Below are 26024 nucleotides of genomic sequence, written 5' to 3'. Positions count from 1 at the left end.
ATATTCTGTCATTCTGCAGAGTAGCGCACTGGAAGTAAACGTGGGTTTTGAGTAAAATAGTGCTCGAAGCCTATGGAGTCTATAGAAGTGTGTACCCAGAAGCCTTATGGAAAATAACAGTTGTAATAACATTGGTGCAGTTGAGTCTCCATTGGCGTTTGTACCTCGAATCGTAGTCTAATTGTTTTCTTCTTCTAGATGTTAGTCCTTAGACATTTGCTTTAAAAAGACATAACTTAATAAGAATAAATACAAAAGTAAGGAAAAAAGGACATAATTTAGTGGTAGCTATCTTCCATCAGTTTAAAAATAAAAAAAAGGAAGCAATGGGAAATGTCTCCAGGTTTCTCATCTGCTAAGGGTTTCTATTTTAATTATGAGAAAATCTGCTTTTGATCACTTCAGAACATAAGCATGCTGACTAGAAATTGCAGACAACTGACATGACTTCATTGTTATACAAAAATAATTCCTTTAGTTATTATGCTATACTTGAATGTTCTCATAAGCATTGATTTTTCATTTTTTAAGTTTTTACTATTGATGAATGTTAAATGGTCTCCCAGTGGTTTTGGTTTTAATTTTCCTAGTTAATGATATTGGGGCATGTGTCTTTTCCTGTTTCATTATAGGTTTTGAAAGGTAAGAGAAAGCATAGATATTACGTATGGTTTCTTTTTGCTCATTGATGAACAAGTCCAAAGAAATGAAGATCTCATATTGAGGTGAAAAACTAAGATTAGAAGTCTGGTGAGAGCCACTAGTTGCAGCAAAGACTCCTACACTTAAAGGATTAGATGTTCCCTGTCTATTTGAAAATACTTTCATTATTAATAGAGATAAAGGAAAAGATAGCAAACTTAACGTGAAAGTACCAAACCCTAAAGTCCTGGGTAGATTTCCCCAGTGGTCTGCAAACTTTCCAGTGTTTAGTGGGAATAAAGCATTGTCATGTCTTTTTTTCCCCCACAGTGAACTTGATGATGACTTACTTGGAGAAGATTTGCTATCTGGCAAAAAGGTAACGATACAGTTCTTCCTGACATTAAATGATATTTAATTGTATTTAAAATAAGGAGTACGTCTTATGCATGGGATGTGTTACTGGAAAGTTGGGTATAGATTAAAATATTGTGAATTGATTACTTTTTATATGCACAAAGAGTTGACTGTATATCCGTAAATTATCTGATAACTTGTAATTCAGGCAGTGAATCCTTTGAAGCAAATGTTTTAGTTTCTGGCATGTCAAGGCATTTGAGTGTATGAAAGTTGTAACAAAACTACCACTTGCCTTAAAGGAACTTAACATTTGGTGGTTAATATTTTGAATGCTGAATCTGAAATTTACTTTTTGGGATTCAGAGATAAGGATAAAATTATTCTCATATATGAACTTCTTTGATCAGTAAAAACTTGGAAGCTGTTATCGCCAATGTGTATATTTATGTATCGTGTTTATATGTATAACTTAACTCTACCAATATATTTTGAACATTATGAAACATACATTAAAAATAGAAATAAAAAGCCAGATATTAACGTGAAATACTAATTTTCTTTAACTTACTAACAATTTAAAGACACTTGTTATTCTACTAAATATCAAGGTAGCCTCGTATGCTTAGTTTTTTTAAAGTCTTCAGACTGTGATGGCTCCTTACTGTCAGCAGTTACACTCAAGCTCATTGTTCTCTTAGGTGATTGGGTCAGATCAGTTGTCTGATTCTCAGATCTGATGAGGTTTTCCTTTTCATCTCATTTATAATTCGGTTGATGAAGGTCCAGTCCTGGCAGGAGTGCCAGTCCCGCCCCTTTCCTGTCTCTTACTCCGCTGCGTCTGCATCTTCTCTGACACATGAGTTGCTGTAGCTGCTCTCCTTTCCAGTCCTGCCCCCGAGGCCTGCACGCGTCCTGGCTTTGGCTTCCCCCAGCCTTTCCTTTGTCATCCCCTGTAACTCTAAAGAAGAATTCGTTCTGTTACCTGTAAACCTGTGTGGTCAGAATGACTGCAAGGGAAGAACCCGTGAGCGTGCCCCTCAGCCTGCCCGTTTGTGAGCTTGGGCTGGCCTCGGGGTGCCCGTGCGTGGTGTGATTGGGGCGGGGCAGGCCCGGGGCTCGTGCTCCTACGGGGTGGGCACAGAAGGAGCGGGGACGGTTGTCTGCCTCTGGCTTAGTTTGCACTGCCTTGACGTGCACTCCCTGTATTTGGGAGCTCACTTCCCTGAGGTAAACACGTGTTTTCCTTTGTAAGTATTTAAAATGCTTTCGTGAGGGATACCAGTTAGATGCTAAAATGTTTAAATGTAGTAAAATAATTTTACCTGCGGTTGGATTTCTACTCTTGGGCAAGCCTGATGTACTTTGCCCTGTGTTTCTGTCAGGGAGCCCACCTGGCCCTAATGATTTCACAAGTGTTCATGGCCGGTCTCTCACTCGCCTTGCCCTGCCTTCCTGCCGACCACCCTGAGCGGAGTCCAGCCTAGCTGTTCCCCTCCTGCCTGAGGAGACGCCACTGCAGCTCATCGGCACAGAGTAGTTAGGAATCAGCTGTGGCCTCAGGGCGGAGTGTGGCCCTCCACTCCAGCTTTCCAAGTGACGTTGGTGTTTTGGTCATTTTCTGCCTCCTGTGTCCATTGCTCATCAAGTTCAGAGCCGACATAGAGAGTTGAATCCTCAGAGCTCAGACAGTGAGACGTGATGACCACCAGGGCCTACTGCAGCACACACTCTTTTTTGTTTGGTGTGTGATTTAATGGGTTTTTGACCAATATTTAGAAGTTTACCTAAAAACCTGAAGGGAACAGCCTATTACTGAATGAAATTTGGCTTTATTGAATTGTTATTTTTTTAAAGATATCTTGTGCTTTTATTTAGTGATTCTGGGCAGCTAAATTTGAGTTCTCCCATAGCAGGCCTGGCCTTCCCAGGTGGCACTAGTGGTAAAGAACCCACCTGCTAATGCAGGAGACATGAGAGACTCAAGTTTGATTCTTGGGTCGGGAAGATCCCCTGGAGGAGGGCATGGCAACCCACTCCAGTATTTTTACCTGGAGAGTCCCATGGACAGAGGAGCCCGACAGGCTACAGTCTGTGGGGTTGCAAAGAGTTGGACACGACTGAAGCGACTTAGCACGCACATATGCATAGCAGGCCTGGCTCATCCCTGTTAATGGATGACAGGTTCTGTGGGCAACTAATAAAAACTACAAATAAGATGGATATTTTTTGGGTTATATCAAAACTACCTTAATGAAGGGTAAATAGAGATATGTTTGAGAAGCCTAGGTTTATAATCTATAAAATGGCAGGAAAAGATTTCTGGTTTCTTTCTTTCATCCTTAGGTAGAAAATCAAGTCTTTTTTTCCCCCCTTGGGTGCATGTTGTGGAGGAATAGTAATTTATATATACCATAGAAATAATTTTAATAAGGTAGGAAAGTGTGAACTTCCCCATCTTAAATCTAAGATACTGGTATGTGTTAGCTTAACAAAACCTGTAACTTTAGAAATTTGGCCAGTTGGCACACTCAGTAGACTGCCTCTGCTTATTCATAATATGAGTAGACAAACCTGTCAGGAACAGGAGAGAGAATCCAAGTTGTACTTATTTTCATGTATCCATCTACTGGACAAACCAGAGTTTTATTTTAGTCTCTTATCATTTCAGTTGGGCAATCTAGTTATCTAAAATCTGCTTTTTTCTAAAATTCCACTATTTTTTTCTTTTGTTTATGTTAAATTTAATCAAATCTTAAGGATACCATTTTTTTGGTATGATAAGAAAAAATTGTTTGTATCATACTACCAAAGGACTTGTCGTTTTTTTCCTCCTTTGTTAGAGTCATAATATGATTCTTATGCTTGCTCCTTCTGTATTTACTTGTCTGAGCATCTGAAAATTAGTCTGGGGGAGTTAGCTAGTATGCCATGTGTAGAACCTTGACTGTCCCTGGTTATATCAAACTGAGAAAACTTTGTGAATGGCAGATGTTTTAATAACAAGGTTAGAAATAATCCAGTCAATGTAATTTTGCAGTTTTGTAACAAGTTTTCTTACGGAAGTGACGTGCATTAATTAGATTTCTTGCTTTAATTAGAATCAATCGGATTTGTCAGATGAAGAGCTAAATGATGATCTCCTACAGAGCGATAATGAAGACGAAGAAAATTTCTGGTACTGAATATTATCTCATTAAAATGTTCTTTGTTTAAATTTCTAGTAACTGATTTATAGTTATAGTGGGATATAAATGATATTGTACTGTATCTTTACCATATGATTATATTCTAATATAATTATATTAATAAAGTATGTTACTATATTAATATAACTGATGTGGAAGCCGTATGTCTTTTACTACAAATAGATCAACTATCTAAAATCATTGCTGGTCCTGCATTTAATAACCTGTGAACTCTGTTGAGTGCCGGTTATAGAAGTTCCAGATAGGTTTGTACTGCTCTTTTAGAGAATTCCTTTATTTGGATGGGGCAGTGGCCTCTGACTCAGTAATGTTGGTTGCAGTTTGATGTTGCTGCTTTTGTTTTCATTTTAGACATTTTTTACTTGTGCATATCAATTAGCTAAATTGTCATTTTGGAAATTCGTTTGGACTGTACTTTAGACTGTAGTTGACTATCTGAATATAATTGATGTAGTCAGTTTGGGCTGCCATAACACGATATCATAAACTGGTGGCCTGTGAGCAGCAGATACTTATTTCTCACAGTTCTGAGGGCTGGGAAGTCCAGGGTCAGTGCTGGCCCGGTGGGGGGCCATTGAGGCCCCCGGCCCTCTCACTGTGCTCACGTGGCTGGTGGGGGTGTGGGAGCCCTCTGCGGTCCCTTTTATAGGGCACTGATCCCATTCATGAGCTTCCACCCTTGTTCAGCATCTCCCAACGTCTGCACCTCCAGACACCATCACGCTGGGTGTTAGGACTCAACACATGAATTTTGCGGGGGATACAAATATTCAGTGCATGGCAGTAGAGAATATCTTTCTCTTGACTAAGAGCTTATAATAGTAAGTTCTGTTATAAAAAGAGGAAGAGGTATTTACTATACTCTTGTTAAGTGAAATATTTTCAATTTTATGAGGAAACATTTATTGTGAAAATAAAGACACTTCTTGTGTACAAATGTAATTAACAAATACATGCAATTTATTATTGAGCTGTAGAGGTGTAATAGATGTTTTTTAATATAAAGTAATTTTTATGGGTAACAGTAAGTTTTAAATTATTTATTCTACCAGTTATTTGTTTCCCAGTTTCATTCTTTGATATCATTATTAGATTTTGATCTTTTGAATTGCGTTGCCCTTGGAGTTTTTAGCCATGTAGTATCTCACGTGTATGTGGAATGTTCAGTTTTTTTGTTAGGATTGTATGCTTAATGGGTGCAAACTTAGATTTAGCCCTAAAACCTTGCCTTTTAAATGTTGTTGTTATGCATCTTAATTGTTTGACATTTGGCCGTTGTGATTTAACAGGTGGAATATGATTTTTTTTTCAGTTTTAAAATTGCCTTTGTTTATTTCACTCAGAAATTAGCTATTTTTTAAAAAATTTGAGGCTAGTGTGAACTTGATTTAAACGTTGAAATGTATTTACATGCTAACTTTTAATGTTTTATTTTTTTAAAATACAAGTTTATAGTGTGCATCATAGATACAGAAAAGCTCTTAAAATTCCATTGGTGTGGGGAGGATATATGTAGACTTATGGCTGATTCATGTTGTATGGCAGAAACCAACACAACATTGTAAAGCAGTTATCCTCCCAATTAAAAAAAAGTTCAATCCATGATTTCCTATTTATAGAGTAATACTCCTGGTTTTACTTGGATGTCTTAGAAAATGGACACCACCCTTATTCTGAAAGATAGAATGAAGAGTGGTCTGTTTCAATCCTGGACTTCTCCCAGGCAGACCTGTCTCTCACAGTTGGTCTGATTCTCCTGCTCAGGTCACTGGAGTGACGATCGTTCGGGCGCTCAGGGTGGCAGGAGTCTGGTGCTGGCTGAGTGTGTAGTACGTGCGTTTCACTTGTAGTCTCTCTTGTAGTCTGTGTGCATTATCAGTTACTGGTCTCTGATAACAGTTAACTTAATGTGATGATTTAGTTTTGAGCTCCACTCCAGTTGCATACTTTTCTTTGTATTTTTGTCCTCTGTAGTACTCAGGATGTCACGATCAGTCTGACTGCCACGTCAGACATGGTCACATCATTTGAGATGTCTGACACTAACGACCAGTCTGCAGAACAGGAATCCGAGTATGAGCAAGGAGAGGACGAACTCGTTTATCACAAATCGGATGGGTCTGAACTGTATGCTCATGAGTACCCAGAAGAAGGGCAGTATGAAGGCCATGACGCTGAGCTCACAGAAGACCACATTGAGTACGTGGAGGAGCCCGAGGAGGAGCAGCTGTACAATGACGAGGTCCTAGACATCGAGATCAATGAGCCTTTAGATGAATTCACAGTGAGTCTTTCTCCTTTGTATGGCTGAAGATAACATGGCTGCCTGGGCATAGGTTTCTAGACTGATTTGAAATCTATTTCCCTCCCCTGGGAGGGAGGGAAATTAGACCTTATTATCACTGTCTGCCAGTTTCTTTATCTGAGCTATGACAAAGTTTGTGTTGACAGCTTGTTTGGCCGGAGCTAATGCTCCTTTGTCATTCTGGAAGGCTGCACAGAATTGTGACCTTGAGGATTGCACCCTAAGGAAGAAAACAGCTTTGTGTGGTGGAGATACACTGTCAATTGTTAGAAGTACTTAATGCAGCGCTTTTATCCAGGCTTTAGACAAGATCTGATAAAGTCCTTCTAAGGTGAAAAGATTATTGACCTGCTAAAGACATCTTTAAGGTGCTAATATTCCAGAGTGATTGATGTCCTGCTCATTCATCCTTTTTTGTAACTGAGAACTGTCTAAACATGAATAAAGAGATTGGAGGTTAGTTTAGGAAATGTCACACACAATTTGTTATCTGTAATCAGGAAGCAGAGATTGTGCTGATTTTTATTTCAGAAAGGTTTTGGTGGGTAGGTTTTTTTTTTTTTAAGGTTGAACAGTCAAAAAAGAAAAAGGTAGAAAAAGGTAGTAGTGAAAGATCATCTGTCTTAATGATTCATTATTGGAAGAGATTTGTTTATGAAACAAGCACTTAGTGAAATTTCTGTTGGAAGGGTGAGATCTCCATAGATGCAGTGGAATCTTAGGGTTTTCAGCATGTTGGGCTCCTGTGGTACCATGTTGGGGGCTGCTGGGAAGGGGTGGAGGTCAGCAGATTTAGGGCAAGAATTCTGCTTTTATGTTTTCATTCAGAGTAAATGATTTTTCATTTGAGAAAAAAATGTGTGTGTGTAGTTTTGAAAGAGATTGTTTACATGGAGCCTTAGAATATTTAGTTCCAGACACAGTTGTGTTTCCATATCTCAATAGTTATTTTTAAGGTTTGATTCTTTTTGAATGGTTTTTCTTTAGTAGACATAATCACTAAAAGATGTGTGTAGTTTTGGTAAACAGAATCGTATAAAAGGCATCGTGACTCCTTGTTCTTTCGATAACTCTGTAATGGTTTGTTTTGGTAATAAATCCTACAGTAGTGTGGACTGGTGATCTCTGGTTTACAGTGTGTTCATATACTGTGTTAAAGTGAGACACCGTAGTTTAAAATGCTCCTTAAAAATTAGGCCAAAATCTTTTAAAGTTGTGCCCAAGTATCTGCTGGTTAGTGTTGTGTTATTTCTACTACTCATCTCTAAAATGAGGTGCTTGGTCAGTCGTATCCCTTGTAAGTTCAGCATTTCAACAAATCTTTACCAGTGTGGAAGCAGTGCGGCCACGAGAATTGTTGAAACATGAAGCATGGCCCCTGCCTGCTGAGAGCTTAGAATTTAGCAGAACAGTCACCGTCTGGGAAGTGCTTGGTAGCACCTATACATGGTCACAGAAGAGGCCCTTCTCTCTGGTGTTCTTGCAGAGTTTGTTGTACAGAGGATTTCTAGCAAGTGAGGAATTTCTCTCTCTCGTTTTCCAAACTTGGGGTTACATTAGGCTCCTCATTGTATAAAATCCAGCTTAAACCATCTGACATCTTGTGTGTAAGATTCAGGTATTGAAAAAAAATATGCAAATTCAATACAGTCACAGTACTTTTCTACATTAAAATTAATTTTTTCAGAATTTAAAAAAATCTTGAAGTTTACTTAAGAATTCTGAATGCGTCTAAATATTTTTATAGAGAATTATAAAGTTTAAAGGTGAGGTAAAGGTCAGTATCTTTCTGGAGCAGTGTCAGCCACCCTCAGGATATCCAGGTTTATCATCATGCTCTTTCTTTTCTTCCCTGTTTAAGATTACTGGTTTCTTCTTTATAGTTATCACAGTGGTAGACACGGGCACTGCCACTTCTTTGCATGGGGAGAGGAAAACGCACTTAAGCTGTGAAATACTTCTCCAGCTCTGCAGTGAGGGCCTCTTCCTGTTTTCTTAGGCTGTCACTGGTGCACAGATTAATTAATTATTCATTATTAGACTAATGAACATATGAGTCGATTGTGTCCCTGTATGTCCCAGAGGTGTTTTAGTTTATTAAATGGTTTATTTAACTGTGGTTTGTGTCCTGGTTAGGCCATGTTGACTCATACACTGGAGCTGGAGTTGAACTCTCTACTGATCCTGAGTGTGTTCTATCTGTTTGAGCTCACGCAGGCCAGACGGAGGGATTCTGTAACTGGGAGTAGAATTATAATATTGCAGAATGTTACAACCAGAAGGGACACTTACCTAAAAAGTTGATAGTAAACTGTAGTGTTCTTTCCTGTCATACTCAGAAGCAGTTTTTTTGACTTTTGCTGTCCTAATCCTGAGAGTGAATTGAGATTTGATATAAAAAATTGTATTCTTGTATTAGGAAGGGATGTAAATTCTTTATTATTCAACAGGATATTTGGACTTTGTTAGGTGATTTGTACTTCTGAGCATAACTGGATTTACTTAGTGCCTTTAAAGTTAACATAGATTGAGATTTTGTAAAGCAGTGTTCTGTAAAAACAACTTGAGATTGGTAATTTGTGTAACAGCAGATTTTTGTTTCCTGGTGAAAATTCCGTGGTGTGGACTCTTCTCCCTTGTATGTTTACTGAAAATTTCGCTTGCCTCTTATGGCCTTCTTTGAACTCTGACAGTCCTGCTCTCAGTGAATCTTGGGTAGTGATGGTTGCTACTTTGGGTGGAATGGCAGCAGTTTCCTTGGGGAAGTAAATGCAGTATGTAGGGGCGGTCTTGAGAGACAGTTGAGGGGCCTCAGAAGGTCCATGCCTTGTGTGCTGCTGCTGTGCTTTGTGTCGAGACTGGGCCCCAAGCGGTGAGCTGTGCAGGCCCCACTGCTTGTCTGCTCTCCCCGCTGCCTTGCAGCTGCCGATGGCTCACTTCAGCTGGTGGCCAGGGACGCTGGGAGGTTCAACTCCCCTGGAGGGGAGCGGTTGCACGTGCCTGTCGGAGCCCTTCTTTGCTTGCAGTTGTTTCTAGCCAGTTTGCCTGTTTCCTTCCCTGTGCTTTTAAGAGCTGCCTGCCTGCTACCATGCTCCTTACATTCCCTGCGAACCTGAGGTCATCCTTCTAATTCAAAGGAGCGGCTGGTGGAGAAACTAACATGCAATTTTAATACAGCTCCTGTGTTGAATTGAATTGCCCATACTTATGTTGGCTTCTGCTGCTATGAAAATAGTTCAAGTTGGGCATGATTCCAGCCCCAGTACTGCTGCTGAGCTGCTCTGTGCAAGCGCATGCACGCTTTGTTTTTTAAGATTCCATCTCCTTGGTGTTGATTTTGAGAAGAGCTGTGTGTTGGGGTCCTTGGAGGTTGAGGCAGAGTCCGTGTCACTGCCTGTATCGACCAGGTGGGCACGCTGCGCTTTGCTCTCGTTAACGCTCAGGGAGGTCCCGTTCTAGTTCTGTGCTTCGTGCTTTTCTGCTCGGTCTGGTAATCGTCATAGTAAAGTGTGCTCACGTGGCTCAGCATGAGTCATGAAGAGGAAGAGTGCTTACGAGCCCCAAAGCAATACGAGAAAAACTTATTTTCTGTTTAATGGCTGTTAGGATGAAGAGTACTTGCAGGCTTGTGGGCAACAAGGGATGAAAGAGCAGGAAGACTGTGTTGCTGAAGAGGAATTAGATGAGATTACTGATTCCCAGGTTGATCCTGAAACTGAAGAGGTATTTGTTCATCTTTTTAAAAAGAGTCCAAAAGTTTGCTGGTTTTTTTTTTCTTCCATATTTAAAAAGAGCATCTTTTTAATGTTGGTGAAAAGTTAATACAGCTCCTCTTTGAAGTATGAGTGTAGCTAAAAAAGCAGAAACCAAAGTCCCTGAGCTTGCAAGAATCTTTGGACAGTGACTTCTGGTGAGCTGTGGTCTCCAGATAGATGTCTGCCCTTTGAGTGTTAGAATGTCTTAGCTGTTCTATGGGGTGTAGGTAGGAATCTTTTGAAATGCGTAGTATATGTTAGTGCCTTGAAAGAAGTACTGGGATTATCTTAAGTTAATTAGCATCAGTTAAATTTGACCATTATTCAGAAAATATTGCAGACTTCCCTGGATTTAGGTGCTGTGTTAGGTATTGAAGAAGCGGATGATTGAGAAGCTTGGTTCTGGTGCTCACGGAACTTGCAGTCTAAAATAGGGGAGAAAAGACGAGCACCCATTCCAGTGAGGGAAAGGCAGAAGACCTGCCGGGAGGGAGGCTTGGGCCTGCTCAGGAGCACGCGCTGGGGCCTCTCTGTTTGGGTGTGTGTCTTGAGGGTGGGTTGGGGTGTTGAGGCTTTATGGAAGAGGTAACCTGTCAGGCACGTCTGGAGAACTGCGTGTTGTCGGGACAGATTGGGGTGTGCTGTGAGGTGGAGGCCATTGAGTTCTGTTTCCAACCTTAGAACTTGTCCCATGGGCCAAGCATGCAAGCTATAAAGCCATCCTGTAGTCTTAGAACTTGTTGGTTTAAGATTTTGTTTTCTTCTTAATGTGTTTTCTCAGTTACTTTTCTTAATACCTCCCCCCTCTTTTCCCTAAGAGGTCATGAAGAGTGATGCTTCACGGGCTCAGGTCATTTATACTAGGTCTTACAGCAGTGCTCTATGAACTCAGTGTACAAAGCACCACCCTTTCTTTTCCCTGATACATGGGCTGACAGAGCGTGTGGACGTGTACAGACACTTTCTGGGACACAGCCTTGTTCTTCTCCAATAAGCTAAATTTGATTTTTGTGCTTTCTCTCTCTTTTGCTCTTTGAAATACTTGAAACTTAAGAGAAAAGATAGAAAAGAAGTAGAAAGATCGCTTTGCTCAGATTCTTCAATTTTAGACAGATACATGTAATCAAAGGAACCGAGACAAAGCTAAAGGAAATGTTAAGAAGTGGTTCTCCTACTGAACTGCTCTGTTCTGAGTAATGAGCCCCCGCCCAGAGGTCCAGGGAGACGGATTTATGCGTGTCGTGCTTAGCACCATATCCTGTGTACTCTTTGCCCAGTGCAAGGCCAGTATGAGCCTCGATTAGGTCAGACTTGTGGAAGGCTGATTTTGGCAAAAGATGTCTGAGAGCGAGCTAAAAAGTCGTTAAAGGATGGTGTATGTGTGGGGGTGCTGACGGAGGTGGCTGTGGGGGTCATTCTGAGGGTGAGTAGTTGAGAGGGAAACAGGGATCCAGCGCCCATTAGTTAGTTCATGTCCTCTTCATTAATTTGTAATACTTTGTAGTTGGAAAATTAATTCCATTGATTTTTTTTTTCCTGTAACGTACTCTTTCAGTATTCTAGGCAGTACTTCTTACTGTGACAACATACTGTCTTTGTAGTATATTTTAGAGTGAGAAAAGGTTTTGTAGGTATTAATCTTTAGATTATCTTTGGAAATATAAACTATTATTATTGTAAAGCAGTTAATAAGAATTCTAATCGGTGTTACACTTTAGCTTGAATGCCTTCTGGAACTGATAGAGGGTATGACTTATAGATTTAGATATTTCAAACTTTTGTTCTTGAGCTGTAGTCATTAAAACATTGAAGCAAAAGTGGGCTATTATTTAAAAATGGTAATCGCTCCTTCCATTTTCAGTGTCTTCTGAACAGAGAGATTTAGGGAGAGAGAGAGGTGTCTTTGGAGGAACATTAATGATCAATCCCAGCCCTTAAAGTAAATGAACTCGTGACATGTATGAATTAATAAGATAATAGCTCAGATATATTAATACTTAGGAACGCTTAATCACTGGGACAGAAGTTAGACCCCTTCCTTGAACCTTAATGCCAGTATTGATCTGAGATTAATTAATGCCAGATTTTATATGTACTCAAAGAAAATGTTTTAATAATAGTGTGCTAGCTTTAGGCTCACCTACGAAACAGAAAACTCACCAAATAGTACAAGTTCATTTCTCACTAACGTAAAAACATTCCCCAAAGCGTTTCAGATCTGGTGTTGGCCTCACTAGGCAGCCGGGTGCCCAGGCTTCTTTCAGACTTCCATGCAATCCCAGGGCTCTGCGCTTGCCATGGTCCGCGTCCAGGCAGTGATTGCAGCAAGGCTGAGCAGGCCCGTGCCCACCGTTGGAGGAGACATCCCAGAGTTCTCAAACAGCACTGGATAAACGTCTCGTTAATTATGCATTAGTCACATGGCTGTGCCTCCCAGCCAAGGAGGCTGGCTAATACAGCGTTTTAGTAGGTGACAGCACCTCACGTTCAGCTAAAGCGGGGAGTGTCATGATCAAGGACGTCACAGGGAACGGGGAACAGGTGCCCGCCAAGTCGTTTTGCTTTTACTCTACTGTTGTTGGTATCACACCTTTTTAAGCCATAAAGGAAAAGAATGATTTGATCATACACAAATACCCCAAAACAGTATAAACAAGTTCAGAGAAATGACAGTATGGGGAAAGAATATACATATAAGACTAGAAATTAATGTATTTAGTAAAGTTAACATATTCAGTGCGTTCTGTATATTTGTAAAAAGAAGGGCAAAAAATGTGAGAAGGTAGTACAAAAATAAGACAGATGATTACTAAGTGTATAAAATATATTTAATAAAATTGAGGCAGTTGTGAATTCTAACCTGTCTTAATATTGGCAAAAATAAATATACTGGTCAGGTGTTGTTTATTCTGTTGGAGGATTATCTTGGAGATGGGAGATAGTCTTCCACGACTCTGTCATGTCTGTGCAGGTTTGGGGAGCAGAGCACTGACTGCCCTTTGTTCCTGTCTTTTCAAGGAAAGACGTGTCTGTCTCTGGAGCAAGGGGCGGGCCTGCTTTCTGTTCATGATGACAGTGCCCTGAACGCAGGTCCCCCCACAACACAGCTCCCTCTGTGCAGGGTCAGCTGCCCTCTTTGTCTGGTAGCCCGCCGGGAATTGGGGCTCACGGAGCTGGCCCCCACACGGCACTGCTGCTGTTAAAAGTAGTAAATTGTCCTCATCTGTGACTAGGAGTGTCGTGCCTTCTCACAGCCTCCATGAAACAGTGGCAGACCTACCTTAGTAGCCTGCAAGAAGGGTGAAATTTCAGACCCTTCCCTGTTTGTGACAGTGTCAGAAGCCTGAAAGTGCCTTGGCTCAGTAATCCCAGGTTAATGAAGTTACTCAAGAGCCCCTAAGATGTGCTCAGGGACACACGTGCCAGCTGTTTGTCTGCAGCCTTGAAAACAAGTGGGCCCAGCGTGGATTTTTCTGCAGGGTTAGATGAATGATGGCCAGGGGGCTACACGTTCCTAAAGGATGCCCTTGCCCTCTTGGACATGGAAAGAGACTTGTGATGTGTGACACGAAAAGAGCAAGCTAGTGGGGTTCCTCTGCTAGGTCCTCCATGCTGTGCATGTATAAACGTCTGTGTGTGTGTGTGTGTGTGTGTGTGTGTGTGTGTCTCAAAACGTGTCTGGGAGGATCAAGACAAATGGTGACAGTGGTCACCTCTGGATGGTGGGATTATTATATATTTTGTACATCAAATACTGTAAAATATTTTGCTGTGAATAAGATAACTTTTGTGAACAGGGAAATACTGAGCGGTTAAAATTTGACCCGTGGTAATTTGGAAGGCAAAGAACTGGGATGCATTTGTTTAATTCCTGTGATTTCTAGTTGATATTAACCCTAACTTGAAACATCTTAATGGTGGTTTTCTGTATGTACATTTTTATAGAGAAGAGAGTAAACTCTCAGCCAGATTACATAGTTTATCTTTTTTATACTGTCTCTTAAGAGGTATATTGTTGGGTTTGTCTTCCAAGATGTATGTCCCATAGTTTTAAACAAAATATTTCAAAGTATTTTTTTAAAAGTTACACGTTTTTCTTACGCTCTGTCCTTGATTGCTGGTTTGTTTGCCTTGTTTGTGTTGCTTGGTTTTGTGTTGATGGAAACTTCTTCGTATTGCTCTTTGCTCTCAGGTCTTAGTAGTCCTTCTTGGAGGCAGGTAATATGCTGGACTTTGTCCTGGCAACAGGTGTTTTGGTGGTGTTTTCTTCCTCATACTGGGATCACTGAATGTCCGTCAGAGCATCATTGTTGAGAACTTGTATGCGTGGTACTTTTGTAGGTGCTGGGAGTGAGTGTTGTACATTATTTCGGTACCTTTTGGTAGGCTTTGCTTTTGGAGGGCTGTCCTCCCATCTTTTTTAGACATATAAATAAATTACATAGTCCTCATGGGAGAACAGCAGTTTTATTTTGCCACATACACCTGTGTTCTGGTGTCTTTCTAGTCTTTTGACTCGTGTTCTGGGGATTAGCTGCAGGGTGTTGTGGAACCAAACCGTTGCACTCACCTTGTGTTGTAGTGTGCATGCTCTGGGTTGCTTAAAATGGACTGGAAAGCATATTGCAGTTTTTCAGATAACTTCTTTCTCAGAGTTATGTTTAAGTACACACTAGATTCTGAATTATGGAACTAAAAAGAAATTTCTGTTGAAAAGTCTATTTTCAGTGACTCCTTTTATTTAACTAATGTTCCTTCTTGGTTAATACAAAAAGAATCACTGTACTTGGAACAAGTTAGAAAGATCTAGTTATGAAAACTAACTCTTGAGCCTTTCTAATTATACAGTCTTGTCAGTGCCAGCGATGCTTCTGTCTTCAAACGTGGTTACAAAGGTTTGCTATTTGATAGTTTTGGCTTGTATAGAGGAACAGGTGAGAAGTTTAAATAACATCTTTGTACCATTTAAATTTGAAATACTTTAGAAATTGTGGTAACATTTACATGCAGTGGTATTTACATCTGAGGTATACAGTTCAGTGTATACTTGAAGATCAAACAAGATCTTCACGACCCAGATAATCACTGTGGTGTGATCACCAGCCTAGAGCCAGACATCCTGGAATGTGAAGTCAGGTGGGCCTTAGAAAGCATCACTACGAACAAAGCTAGTGGAGGTGATGGAATTCCAGTTGAGCTATTTCAAATCCTAAAAGATGATGCTGTGAAAGTGCTGCACTCAGAATGCCAACAAATTTGGAAAACTCAGCAGTGGCCACAGGACTGGAAAAGGTCCATTTTCATTCCAATCCCAAAGAAAGGCAATGCCAAAGAATGCTCAAACTACCGCACGATTGCTCTCATCTCACACACTATTAAAGTAATGCTCAAAATTCTCCAAGTCAGGCTTCAACAGTACGTCAACTGAGAGCCTCCAGATGTTCAAGCTGGATTTAGAAAAGGCAGAGGAACCAGAAATCAAATTGCGAACACCTGTTGGATCATCGAAAAAGCAAGAGTTCCCGAAAATATATCTACTTCTGCTTTATTGACTATGCGAAAGCCTTTGACTGTTGTGGACCACAACAAACTGTGGAAAATTCTTTAAGAAGTGGAAATACCAGACCACCTCACCTGCCTCTTGAGAAATTTGTATGCAGGCCAGGAAGCAACAGTTAGAACCGGACACAGAAGAACAGACTGGTTCCAGATAGGGAAAGGAGTACATCAAGGCTGTATATTGTCACCCTGCTTATTTAACTTATATGCAGAGTACATCATGAGAAACGCTGGGCTGGATGAAGCACAAGCTGGAATCAAGATTGCCGGGAGAAATATCAATAACCTCAGATATGCAGATGACACCACCCTTATGGCAGAAAGTGAAGAACTAAAGAGCCTCTTGATGAGAGTGAAACAGTTGGCTTAAAACTCAACATTCAGAAAACTAAGATCATGACATCTGGTCCCATCACTTCATGGCAAATAGATGGGGAAACAGTGGAAACAGTGTCAGACTTTATTTTTTGGGGCTCCAAAATCACTGAAGATGGTGACTGCAGCCATGAAATTAAAAGACGCTTGCTCCTTGCAAGAAAAATTATGACCAACCTAGACAGCGTATTCAAAAGCAGAGACATTACTTTGCCAACAAAGGTCCGTCTAGTCAAAGCAATGGTTTTTCCAGTAATCATGTATGGATGTGAGAGTTGGACTGTGAAGAAAGCTGAGCACCGAAGAATTGATGCTTTTGAACTGTGGTGCTGGAGAAGACTTGCGAGTCCCTTGTACAGCAGGGATATCCAACCAGTCCATCCTAAAGGAAATCAGTCCTTGGTGTTCATTGGAAGGACTGATGCTGAAGCTGAAACTCCAAAACTTTGGCCAGCTGATGCAAAGAACTGACTGGGAAAGATTGAAGGTGGGAGGAGAAGGGGGCGACAGAGGATGAGACGGTTGGATGGCATCACTGACTCAGTGGACATGAGTTTGAGTGAACTCCAGGAGTTGCTGATAGACAGGGAAGCCTAGCGTGCTGCAGTTCATGGGGTTGCAAAGAGTCGGACATGACTGAGTGACTGAACTGAACTGACTGATACAGTTCAGTAATTTGATAGATGTGTACAGCCAAGCTACCCTCATTATCCCTGAAGGTCCCTACCTTGTTCCTTTCCAGTCAGCCCTGACTCCTCTCAGAGGTGAGCCATGCCTGTGGTTCTGTGTATTTAGTCTTTGCTAGTCTAGAACTAGCGTTGGCGACTCAGTAGGTGTGACTGTGAGCAGACATCAGGAGACAGTGGAGGACAGAGGAGCCTGGCGTAGTGCAGTCCATGGGGTCGCCAAGAGCCAGACAGAGCTTAGCAACTGAACAGACCAGTGATGGTGTGCTGGTGTCTAGCTTCTTTTGGCCACCATAATGTTTTTGAGGTTCATCCAAATAGTCATTTATGCCCACAGTCAGCAGTTCATTCCATTTGATGGACATACCTTGTTTGTTTTCTCTTGATAATAGGTAATATTTGGGTTGTTTTCAGTTTTTCTGTTATCATGGATAATTAAAAGAGCTTATTGTACTTATGTTTTTGTGGATATATCTTTTTTCCCTGTAGCATTAGGTAGAAGTGGTACTACTGAAACAGGGTCGAAGTATGTTTGATGGTGTAAGAAACCGCCAAATGGCTTTCTTGTGTTTGTACTGTTTATACTCCCACCAGTCATGTATGAGAGTCTCAGTTTTCCCACTTGTCTGTCTCGTGTTTGTATCATTTTTTTGTCTAAAGGCTTTCCTTCCCCGTTGAGCCCTTAGTGCTGTGTGAGGCTCAGGCGCCGGTGGTGTCCGAGCCTCTTTCTGGAGCCCGCTCTGCCCCGTCGCCAGCGCTGCGCTGTCTTGGCCGCTGTGGCGTGAGATCAGGCAGTGCAATCCGCCAGTTGTGGCGCCTTTTCAGGGTTGTTCTGGCAGTCTGAGTCCTTTGAATTCTGTATATAAATTCTGCAATTGACTTGTCAGCATCTATTAAAAATCTGGTTGGCATTGTTTTTGAACACTGCATTGTATTTTCAGTCCAGTTGGGGGAAAACTAGCATCTTAATAATCACATTGCCTGCTAATAACCACAGGCTTCCCTTGTGGCTCAGCTGGTAAAGGATCCGCCTGCAATGAGGGAGACGTGGATTCGATTCCTGGGTTGGGAAGATCCCCTGGAGAAGGGAAAGGCTGCCCACTCCAGTATTCTGGCCTGGAGAATTCCATGGACCGTGTAGGCCATGGGGTCACAGAGAGGCCTGACTGAGCGACTTTCCCTTTCAGTCACTTACTGATTCTTGGCATTGGGCAGGCCACTTAATACTCCATTGCCTTAGTTCCCTTTTCTGGAAAAGTTATAACCACTTAATACAGTTCAGGGATCTGATACATGTGTACATCCAAGTTACCCTCATTATCCCCAGAGATCCCCCCTTGTTTTCTTTCTAGTCAGTCCTGACTTCTCTCGAGCAGTGTCCTTAGTTCTGTTTAAATTAGTCTTTCCTAGTCTAGAATAGGAAAGTTAATAACCACAGTTTAATGGTTCTCACTTGTGTTTTTATTTCATTCTTTTTGCCTTGTTGACCTTCAGTATTCTGTAGAGTAGAAACATTGAAGGCATTTATTTTTGCTTCATTCTTCATGTTAGGGGTGAAATATTCAGTATTTTATCAAGTAAGTAATATAAGCTACCTGGAGGTTTTTCAGTCAGATTGAAGCAGTTCTTTTCTGTGTCTAGTTTGCTGAGTTTTGTTTTTTTTTTAATCAGAAATGAGTGTTGAATTTTGTCAGTGCTTTTTCGGTTCCTATTGAGATAATCTTGTATCATCCCTCGTTTTTTTAACGTGCATTAAATTGACTTTAAAAACTATTGCCTATATTGCGGACTTAACTTCTGTTTTGCAGATTTTCCCGTTAATGTCCTCTTTCTATTCTGGGGCCCAGTCCAGGGCACCACATTGCTGTCCTGTCTCCTCTGGTCTGCGGTAGTTTGTAGGTCTTTCCTTGAGTTCCACAACCATGACAGTCTAAAGAAGTGTCCTGCCCAGGTGTCCCGTGGAATGTCTTCTAACCCATCCTTGTCTGGTGCTTTTCTCATGGTTAGACTGGGGCGATGGGATTTTTGGAAAGAATACCATGGAGGTTAGGCGTCCTCAGCCCATCCTGCAGCTGTGTGCAGGACTCCCCGGCAGTGTCCGCCTTGGTCAAGTGCCGAGGTGGCCTTGGCCAGTAAAGATCGTCATTCCGTGAAGTTCTGTCTTTCACATTCTGTTCTCTGTTCTTTAGAAGCAAGTTACTAAGTCTAGTCCTCACCTGTGTTCACGAAGTCCTGTCTGTGTTCACGAAGGTGAGTGAGAGGGACTTAGGTGCCACCTCTGGAGAAGGAGAGTGTGTGTACATATATTTGGAATTTTTGAAACGAGATTTGTTAAGTTGACTGGTTTTTGAATGTTAAATCAATCGTATGCTTCTGTCTAAACCTTCACTTGGTCATGACATATTTTCCTTTTTTGTGGGATTCCATGTGGACAGAGAAGCCTGGGGTGCTAGAGTCCATGGGTCACAAACAGTTGGATGCTACTTGGTGATGGGGCAACATAAGCGATTTTGTGTCTGTGTTCATGAAGGAGATGGGTCTGTAATTTTCTTCTCTTGTAATTTTTGCACAATTTATTAATAACTGCTAGTCTTTTCAGTTTGTAAGTTTTAGCTCTTGGTGGAATTAGAATTGATTTTTATTTATGATATAGATATGATAGTATAGAATTATTCTCTATCAAATATTTTGTAAGCACTAAAAACGTTTGGGAAGGTTTTAGAAGCAGTGTTCTCTATAGCTTTCTATTTCAGAGAACTACCCAGTTTCCCACCCCACCCCTTTCAGATTTGGGATGGAATATTGAATTTTCTTTTAGAAACTGAGATCACAAGTTCATTTCAGAGTTAGCTAGAGAATGTAACAAAACTGGGTCTTGCTGCCTCTTAGAGTTTCTAATTATGTATGTATGTTAAGACTTTGGTGGACTTGTCTGTTTTGTAAAGAACTTTCATGATCATTTTCATATGCATCCTCTGTTAAGCATTACAAATGCATCTTTCAGGTTTTTAAGATAATTAGCTAAAAATCAAACCTTTGAATATTTTTGGCAGTGTCTATATAATGAAGTCAGATATTTACATACAATTTAAATTCTTACAAAATATAATCAGGGTAACTTGATCTTTATATTGGTATCCAACACTGCCCTTCAGTGGAATTTTACTTGTGAATGAAATATTGTGAATATATGTGAATATTCCATTCATAAGTATTTCTCTGCAGAGAAAGTCAACATTATGGCAGATAGGTAAGTTAATCCTAAGTCCATGGCCAAAGAAGATGCCCTTTTTTTGAGCCTAGTATTTAGAGTAAGAGGTAGTGACCAGTGGCTGAAAGAGTGAGTCTAACTTGGTCAGTGTTGCCAGGTGACCTATACTTGAGGCAGCTGAAGCCAGCAGTGTTTCAGGTTCAGCTCAGGGCTCGTGTAATCCTTGATGAAGTTCAAGTGGAACTGGACCCTGAGTGTGAACCAGAAGTTTGCGTCCTAGGATATTCTGTCTCTCCAAAAGTTGACCTTGTGCCACCCTTTTTGTAGTCAGGCCCTCCCTCCATTGCTCATCCTCGGCCTCTTGGCAAGTGTCGTGTGTGTGGAGGTGTGGCGGTGTGTCCCCTTTGTGTGGAGGTGTGGCGGTGTGTCCCCTTTGTGTGGCGGTGTGGCGGTGTGTCCCCTTTGTGTGGCGGTGTGTCCCCTTGGTGTGGCGGTGTGTCCCCTTTGTGTGGAGGTGTGGCGGTGTGTCCTCTTTGTGTGGCGGTGTGTCCCCTTTGTGTGGCAGTGTGGCGGTGTGTCCCCTTTGTGTGGCGGTGTGGTGGTGTGTCCTCTTTGTGTGGCGGTGTGGTGGTGTGTCCCCTTTGTGTGGCAGTGTGTCCCCTTTGTGTGGAGGTGTGGCGGTGTGTCCCCTTTGTGTGGCGGTGTGGCGGTGTGTCCCCTTTGTGTGGAGGTGTGGCGGTGTGTCCTCTTTGTGTGGCGGTGTGTCCCCTTTGTGTGGCAGTGTGGCGGTGTGTCCCCTTTGTGTGGCGGTGTGGTGGTGTGTCCTCTTTGTGTGGCGGTGTGGTGGTGTGTCCCCTTTGTGTGGCAGTGTGTCCCCTTTGTGTGGAGGTGTGGCGGTGTGTCCCCTTTGTGTGGCGGTGTGTCCCCTTTGTGTGGCGGTGTGGCGGTGTGTCCCCTTTGTGTGGAGGTGTGGCAGTGTGTCCCCTTTGTGTGGCGGTGTGGCGGTGTGTCCCCTCTGTGTGGCGGTGTGGTGGTGTGTCCCCTTTGTGTGGCGGTGTGGCAGTGTGTCCCCTTGGAGTGACTTACTGCACCTTTGACTTGCGGCATGGTGCCTCTGTGGCTTCACCTCAGTTTTTGTGTAGTTGCTTCCTCTTTTATTGCTGAAAGAGCATGCCATAGTTTGGATGTACAGCAGTTTGTGTATCCATTCACTGTTTTTCTGTTTTTGGTCATCCAAAATAGAACTGTAATACTTTCCCTGCAGGTTTTTACACGAACATAAGTTTTCATTTCCCCTGAGTAAGTGTCTGGCAGTGGTAATGCTGGGTCATAGACTAGAATTGTTTGCTGATGTGTTTCTGGTAGCCTGTAGTATTTGTTTCAGAGAAACAGTTTTCAGCTTGTCTTTGTTATATTTGGATTTCTTAGATGGAGACTGTGTGTAGAATAAACTGTTATTAGTTTCAGTACTGTCATGTTTTACATTAAACTTGCTTGTAAAGTGTTTGAACTGTAATTATTGTTAATGATTGAATTAAAAATGACTACTGTAATAAAATCTTTGCTTTATTGGTAGTGATTTCTTTTCCTCCTCTCGCCTTGCTGCTTAAAGTGTGGTCTGTGGACCTGCATGTTGGCTTCACCTGGAGCTTGTTGGAAATGCAGAATGTTAGACCCCCACCTGCAGAATCAGAATCTGCATTTTGGCAGGATTCCCAGTGATGAATATAAACCTTCAATTTGAGAAGCACTGCTCTGGAGCATTAAGAGGTGGAGAAGAGTATTTTGTAAATGAGTTGACTTTTTGCTCGGTGTGAGTGTAGTGCAGCACACACATAGCTGGGTCCATCTCACACGTCATTCCTGTGGTTTCAGATGTTCAGTCAGACAGAAGTAATGGTATCAAACCAGCAAAACAACAAAATGCCAAGGTTCTGGTGCTTTAAAATTCTACAGTATACTGAGTATCAGAATACTGAAAGGTGGTTTTGCAATCATTAGGCTAAAAGTTATAGTTTATATTCAGTATTTTATTTTCAGGCATTGATTCTCTACTGTAGGGTTTATAGCAATGAATGTGTGCATTTTTTATGCAGAAAATGTTGGGGAAAGAGTCCAAAATGATTGTATCATTTTCTTTCCCTTGCACATTTTCTAGTAAAGTGGTTCATTTTTGTTTCTGTTAAGAGTAAAGGACATGTAAGAATTATGAGCGATGAGACTAAAGGAGCAGTTTTTAAGTTTGCAAAAAGCATAAATGAATCTAGCCGTCAGTAGGTACCTGTCTTATTACCTGACAATAGGGCACTAAGATCTAACATGAGATGAAAGTGATCAGTGTCAGACGGAACATGAGTTAATACAGTAAGAATTGTTGATAAATTATTTTAGTTTGGGACTAGATTAAATAAAATTTTTGTAGGAATCCTGACATAATGAAATATAAGATAAAAACTGGTTTTAAGGACTCGGCTGGTGGCACAGTGGATAAGAACCCGCCTGCCAACGCAGGGCACACAAATTGCAAACCACTTGCTACTGGTCGGTTAAGCCCACGTACCACAACTGCTGAGCCTGTGCTGCAGGACCTGCGAGCCGCAACTGCCGAAGCCCGTGTGCCCCAGAGCCCACGTCCGTAACAGGACGAGTGTGTGTACTGCAACAGAAGGGTCGCCCCCGCTCTCCACAGCTAGAGAAGGCCTGTGCAGGGCAACGATGACCCAGCACAGCCATAAATAAATGAATTTAAAAAAACCAAACAAACCGAAAACTGGTTTTGGTGTGAAGCGAATGGAAAAAAAAATAGTCTTCTGGTTAATAATAGTGGTTAATAGTCTGAACCAGAGGTAGTAACTCACAAACCCTGGACAGTGGGAGGAAGTAGAAAGGGGTGAGAAATGATGCAGGAAAGATTGTACAGGCTGAGAGAACCAGAGAAGCCAGGCGACCCAACAGTGGATTCGGAGCACTTGGCTGCCTTGAAAGTCAGAGTAGATGGGGTCGGGAGTGCCAGGAAATGTGGGGCCTATTGGTGGGCAGGAGTGTGCTGTCATCTAACGGGAGCCACAGGTGGCTTCTATGCTGAAATCAGGCTCAGGGACTCTAGGGTCAGTTTAATTAACATACTGAACTTTGTTTAGATCTGAATTAGAGTCTAGGCCAGCACGGGTGTTTGGAAATCATGTTTGTTCTCTTAGAAGTATGAGTGGTTACAGTGTATAAGACTGTGTGTATTAACTAGGAGTAGGAATTTGAGTTTTTTCTAACGTCGTTAATTTTTAATATTAGAGGTTTTTTCTCCTAGGATCAGTTTAATGTTTCTCATGGCTTTATAAATGGGACATTGTGCTGTATTTTTACGTCTTAATTATAAACAGCTTTTATGTGCGTGTACACATACGTGTATGCGTAACCGTTGTTCAGTATTTAATTCAGAAGAGTATGAGCTCACTTTCCCTCCTTGCTCTTTTGTCTGTCTGCCATGTAGGGAGGCATGGAGACTTTGGAGCTGCAGAAGGACATCAAAGAAGAGTCAGATGAGGAAGATGATGATGATGAAGAATCTGGACGATTACGTTTCAAAACTGAAAGGAAAGAAGGAACAATTATTAGGCTCTCAGATGTAACTAGAGAGAGAAGGAACATTCCAGAAACTTTGGGTAACATTTTTTACCTGTCTCACATTCTCTTGCATTCCCATTTCAACTTCCTGTATAGTACTGTTACGATTAATGAAGTAGATAAAAAACAGTTGACTTTATAGATTGTTATGCATGGTGTTCAGAAGGTGGATGGTCTGTATGAGGTGAGAGCTGAGTTAATAGTGCTGTAAAAGTCGCTCTATAAAAATGACTTGTCTTCTGGATTAAAAAAATGTTTGAATAAAATATCTGTTGTTTTGAAATAGTTTTCCTTTTGTAGTCTGTGACTTAGACTTGCTCTCCTGCATGCCGCGTGGTTCCTGGCTGGCTCTGGGAACATGATGTCGGGTGGTGCAGGGGCGTCTCGCCTTTCCCAGGTTGCCAGGGCTCCTTTTGGGCCAGATGGGCTTCATTCTGTGCCTTTTAGTGTCATTACAGCCGTGTCTGCGGTGTGTGTTTTCCTCTGCGCCGCCCTGCTCAGTGCTCAGGGAAAGGGCTTGTCTGTCGCACCATCAGTTGCACGTCGTTCTGTTGCAGACCCACAGCAGGCTGCTGCTGCTGAACAGAGCCTTTTCCAGTGTTCACCCTGCCCACATTCTTCTGGAGTTCTTTCCAGTGCCCACTGCAAGGAATAAAGCAGTGGTTCTCAAATTTGAGCAACAGAATCCCCCAGAAGACTTGTTAAAACGCATACTTCTGGGTGCACTCTCAGCTGCTCCGATTCAGTAGGTTTAGGATAGTGCCCAAGAAAGTTGAATTTCTGACGAGTTTGCAGGTATTGTTGTTCCTGTTGCTCCAAAGTCCATGCTTTCAGAACCACTGGGCTACTGTCCTGTATTCCAAGGAGTAGGGTGGGTGGGTGGAAGAACAGAGAATTACACCTGTTCTCTGGTCTTGGTCAAAGTAAAATCAGTTACTACCTTTATTACTTTGTAAAACCGTTATTTGTAGCCACTTACTGTTGGAGGCCTGAGCATGTGTCTCGCAGTGGCAGAAATGAATTCTCTGTGAGAACACCAAGCTTTCAAGGTGCACATCGTAATAGTAGTGAGCCCATCTTACCATGTTACATCCCTAGGTGAGGTTTGTGGAGAGATTGATCTGGAGTCTTAGTGTTCTCTGTCTTTCCCTTCTGGTTTCCTGCTTCTAGCTTTTGGCCCAGGCTCTTCCCTGGACTTTGCTCAGGTTATGGTATTAAGTTGCTTGTTGGTTTGAACCAGTACAATATAGGCTTCTAAGAAAGAGCTGAGAAGTTGGCCTTGGGTAAAAGGAGATGGAGCCAGCTTAGGTCTTAAAACAGGGGGATGGGAAAAAATGAAAAGTGTTGTCATCAGGAGTGATTGGCAGCGTCACACAGCAAGCATATTGAAACAGACATCTCAGTCTTGGACTGGGGTAAGACGGGCAAGGGAAAGATGGCGCCCTCGCTGCTCACAGACAGCGGTGGCTGCGGCTTGTTAGGGAAGGAGAGTGCCGTCGAGGGGCGGGGTGCGGTGAGCGTCCCTTCTGCTTCTGTGTAGCTGGGCTGTGGCTTTATTACATAAATCTGGGAGCTGTACGTTATGTCTTAATAAGTGTTAGCTGCATGTTCTAAGTGTGTGAAGTCAGCTCTCGGACACCATTAGGAATGGTGGCCTTTGCTCTCTGCAGCCAGCTGCTTATGGGCTCTGGTACACTTTATACATCACCCTCTCTGCACCCCCAGAGCCCCTGCTCCTCCTGTCCCCTGATCCTCAGCTACGGTTATCTCGCCTCTGTTCACTTGAACTTGACCCAAGCACTGACAAGTTCTGAAGTGTCTGAATTGCCTGTGTTCATAATTTGTACTTGTTTTATCCCTGCGTCCCTTTCTTTTCAGGATCTTTGCCTCATTTGGTTCTTCACAGGGTCATTTGTACTTCTTTTATTAAATAATTTGTGTTGCTTTTTTTTTTTTTAAGTCATTTCTTAGTTCTATAGTCATGTCATTCTGAGACAAGAAGCTGGAAAGGGTTATTGATGGGTAGGTTGGCCCTTTAAATATGGGCGGAGAGGCAAGAGTGGCTGAAGCATTAACAGTTCGACCATTTACCATTCTTTTAAACGTTAGGAAAAAGCCTTTAAATGTATTTGTGCAGAATGTGATTCTTTGGCTAGATAATAGGGCAAATAAAATTGACACTAAAGAAGTATCTTTCTCTGTTCCCTATTTGTAAGCCCCGTGTAGGAAAGCTGCAGTAGGAAAGCTCCGTGTTTAAAAACAGGTTTTCATTTTTCTAGAAAAATTAGGATTATTCCCAGTATA

The 26024-nt window shown here is 41.8% G+C and overlaps 1 protein-coding gene across 14 annotated transcripts in view; it reads left to right on the top strand.

The window, feature by feature from the left end:
• RBM33 (RNA binding motif protein 33) overlaps positions 1-26024 on the top strand; it is a 111249-nt gene that overhangs the window by 18068 nt on the left and 67157 nt on the right. For 10 of the 14 annotated variants that reach the window (XR_015163071.1, XM_086398133.1, XM_086398132.1 and 7 more), the window contains exons 3-7: positions 973-1021; positions 4101-4177; positions 6183-6492; positions 10120-10236; positions 23587-23758. Coding sequence is in view for 13 of the 14 variants with exons in the window: in XM_086398133.1 (XP_086254259.1) it covers positions 973-1021; positions 4101-4177; positions 6183-6492; positions 10120-10236; positions 23587-23758 (725 nt within the window). In the remaining variant the exon portion in view is untranslated. The remainder of the gene's footprint in view (positions 1-972; positions 1022-4100; positions 4178-6182; positions 6493-10119; positions 10237-23586; positions 23759-26024) is intronic. The other 4 variants (XM_086398126.1, XM_086398125.1, XM_086398131.1 and 1 more) reach the window with 1 other exon arrangement.

The sequence above is a fragment of the Bos grunniens genome, chromosome 4, assembly GCF_055505025.1.
Source record: "Bos grunniens cultivar Pamir isolate PY7600 chromosome 4, Bosgru_T2T1.0, whole genome shotgun sequence".
Classification (NCBI taxonomy): Eukaryota; Metazoa; Chordata; class Mammalia; order Artiodactyla; family Bovidae; genus Bos; species Bos grunniens.
Note: the sequence above shows the minus strand (reverse complement) of the source record. Positions and strands in the feature narration are given on the sequence as shown.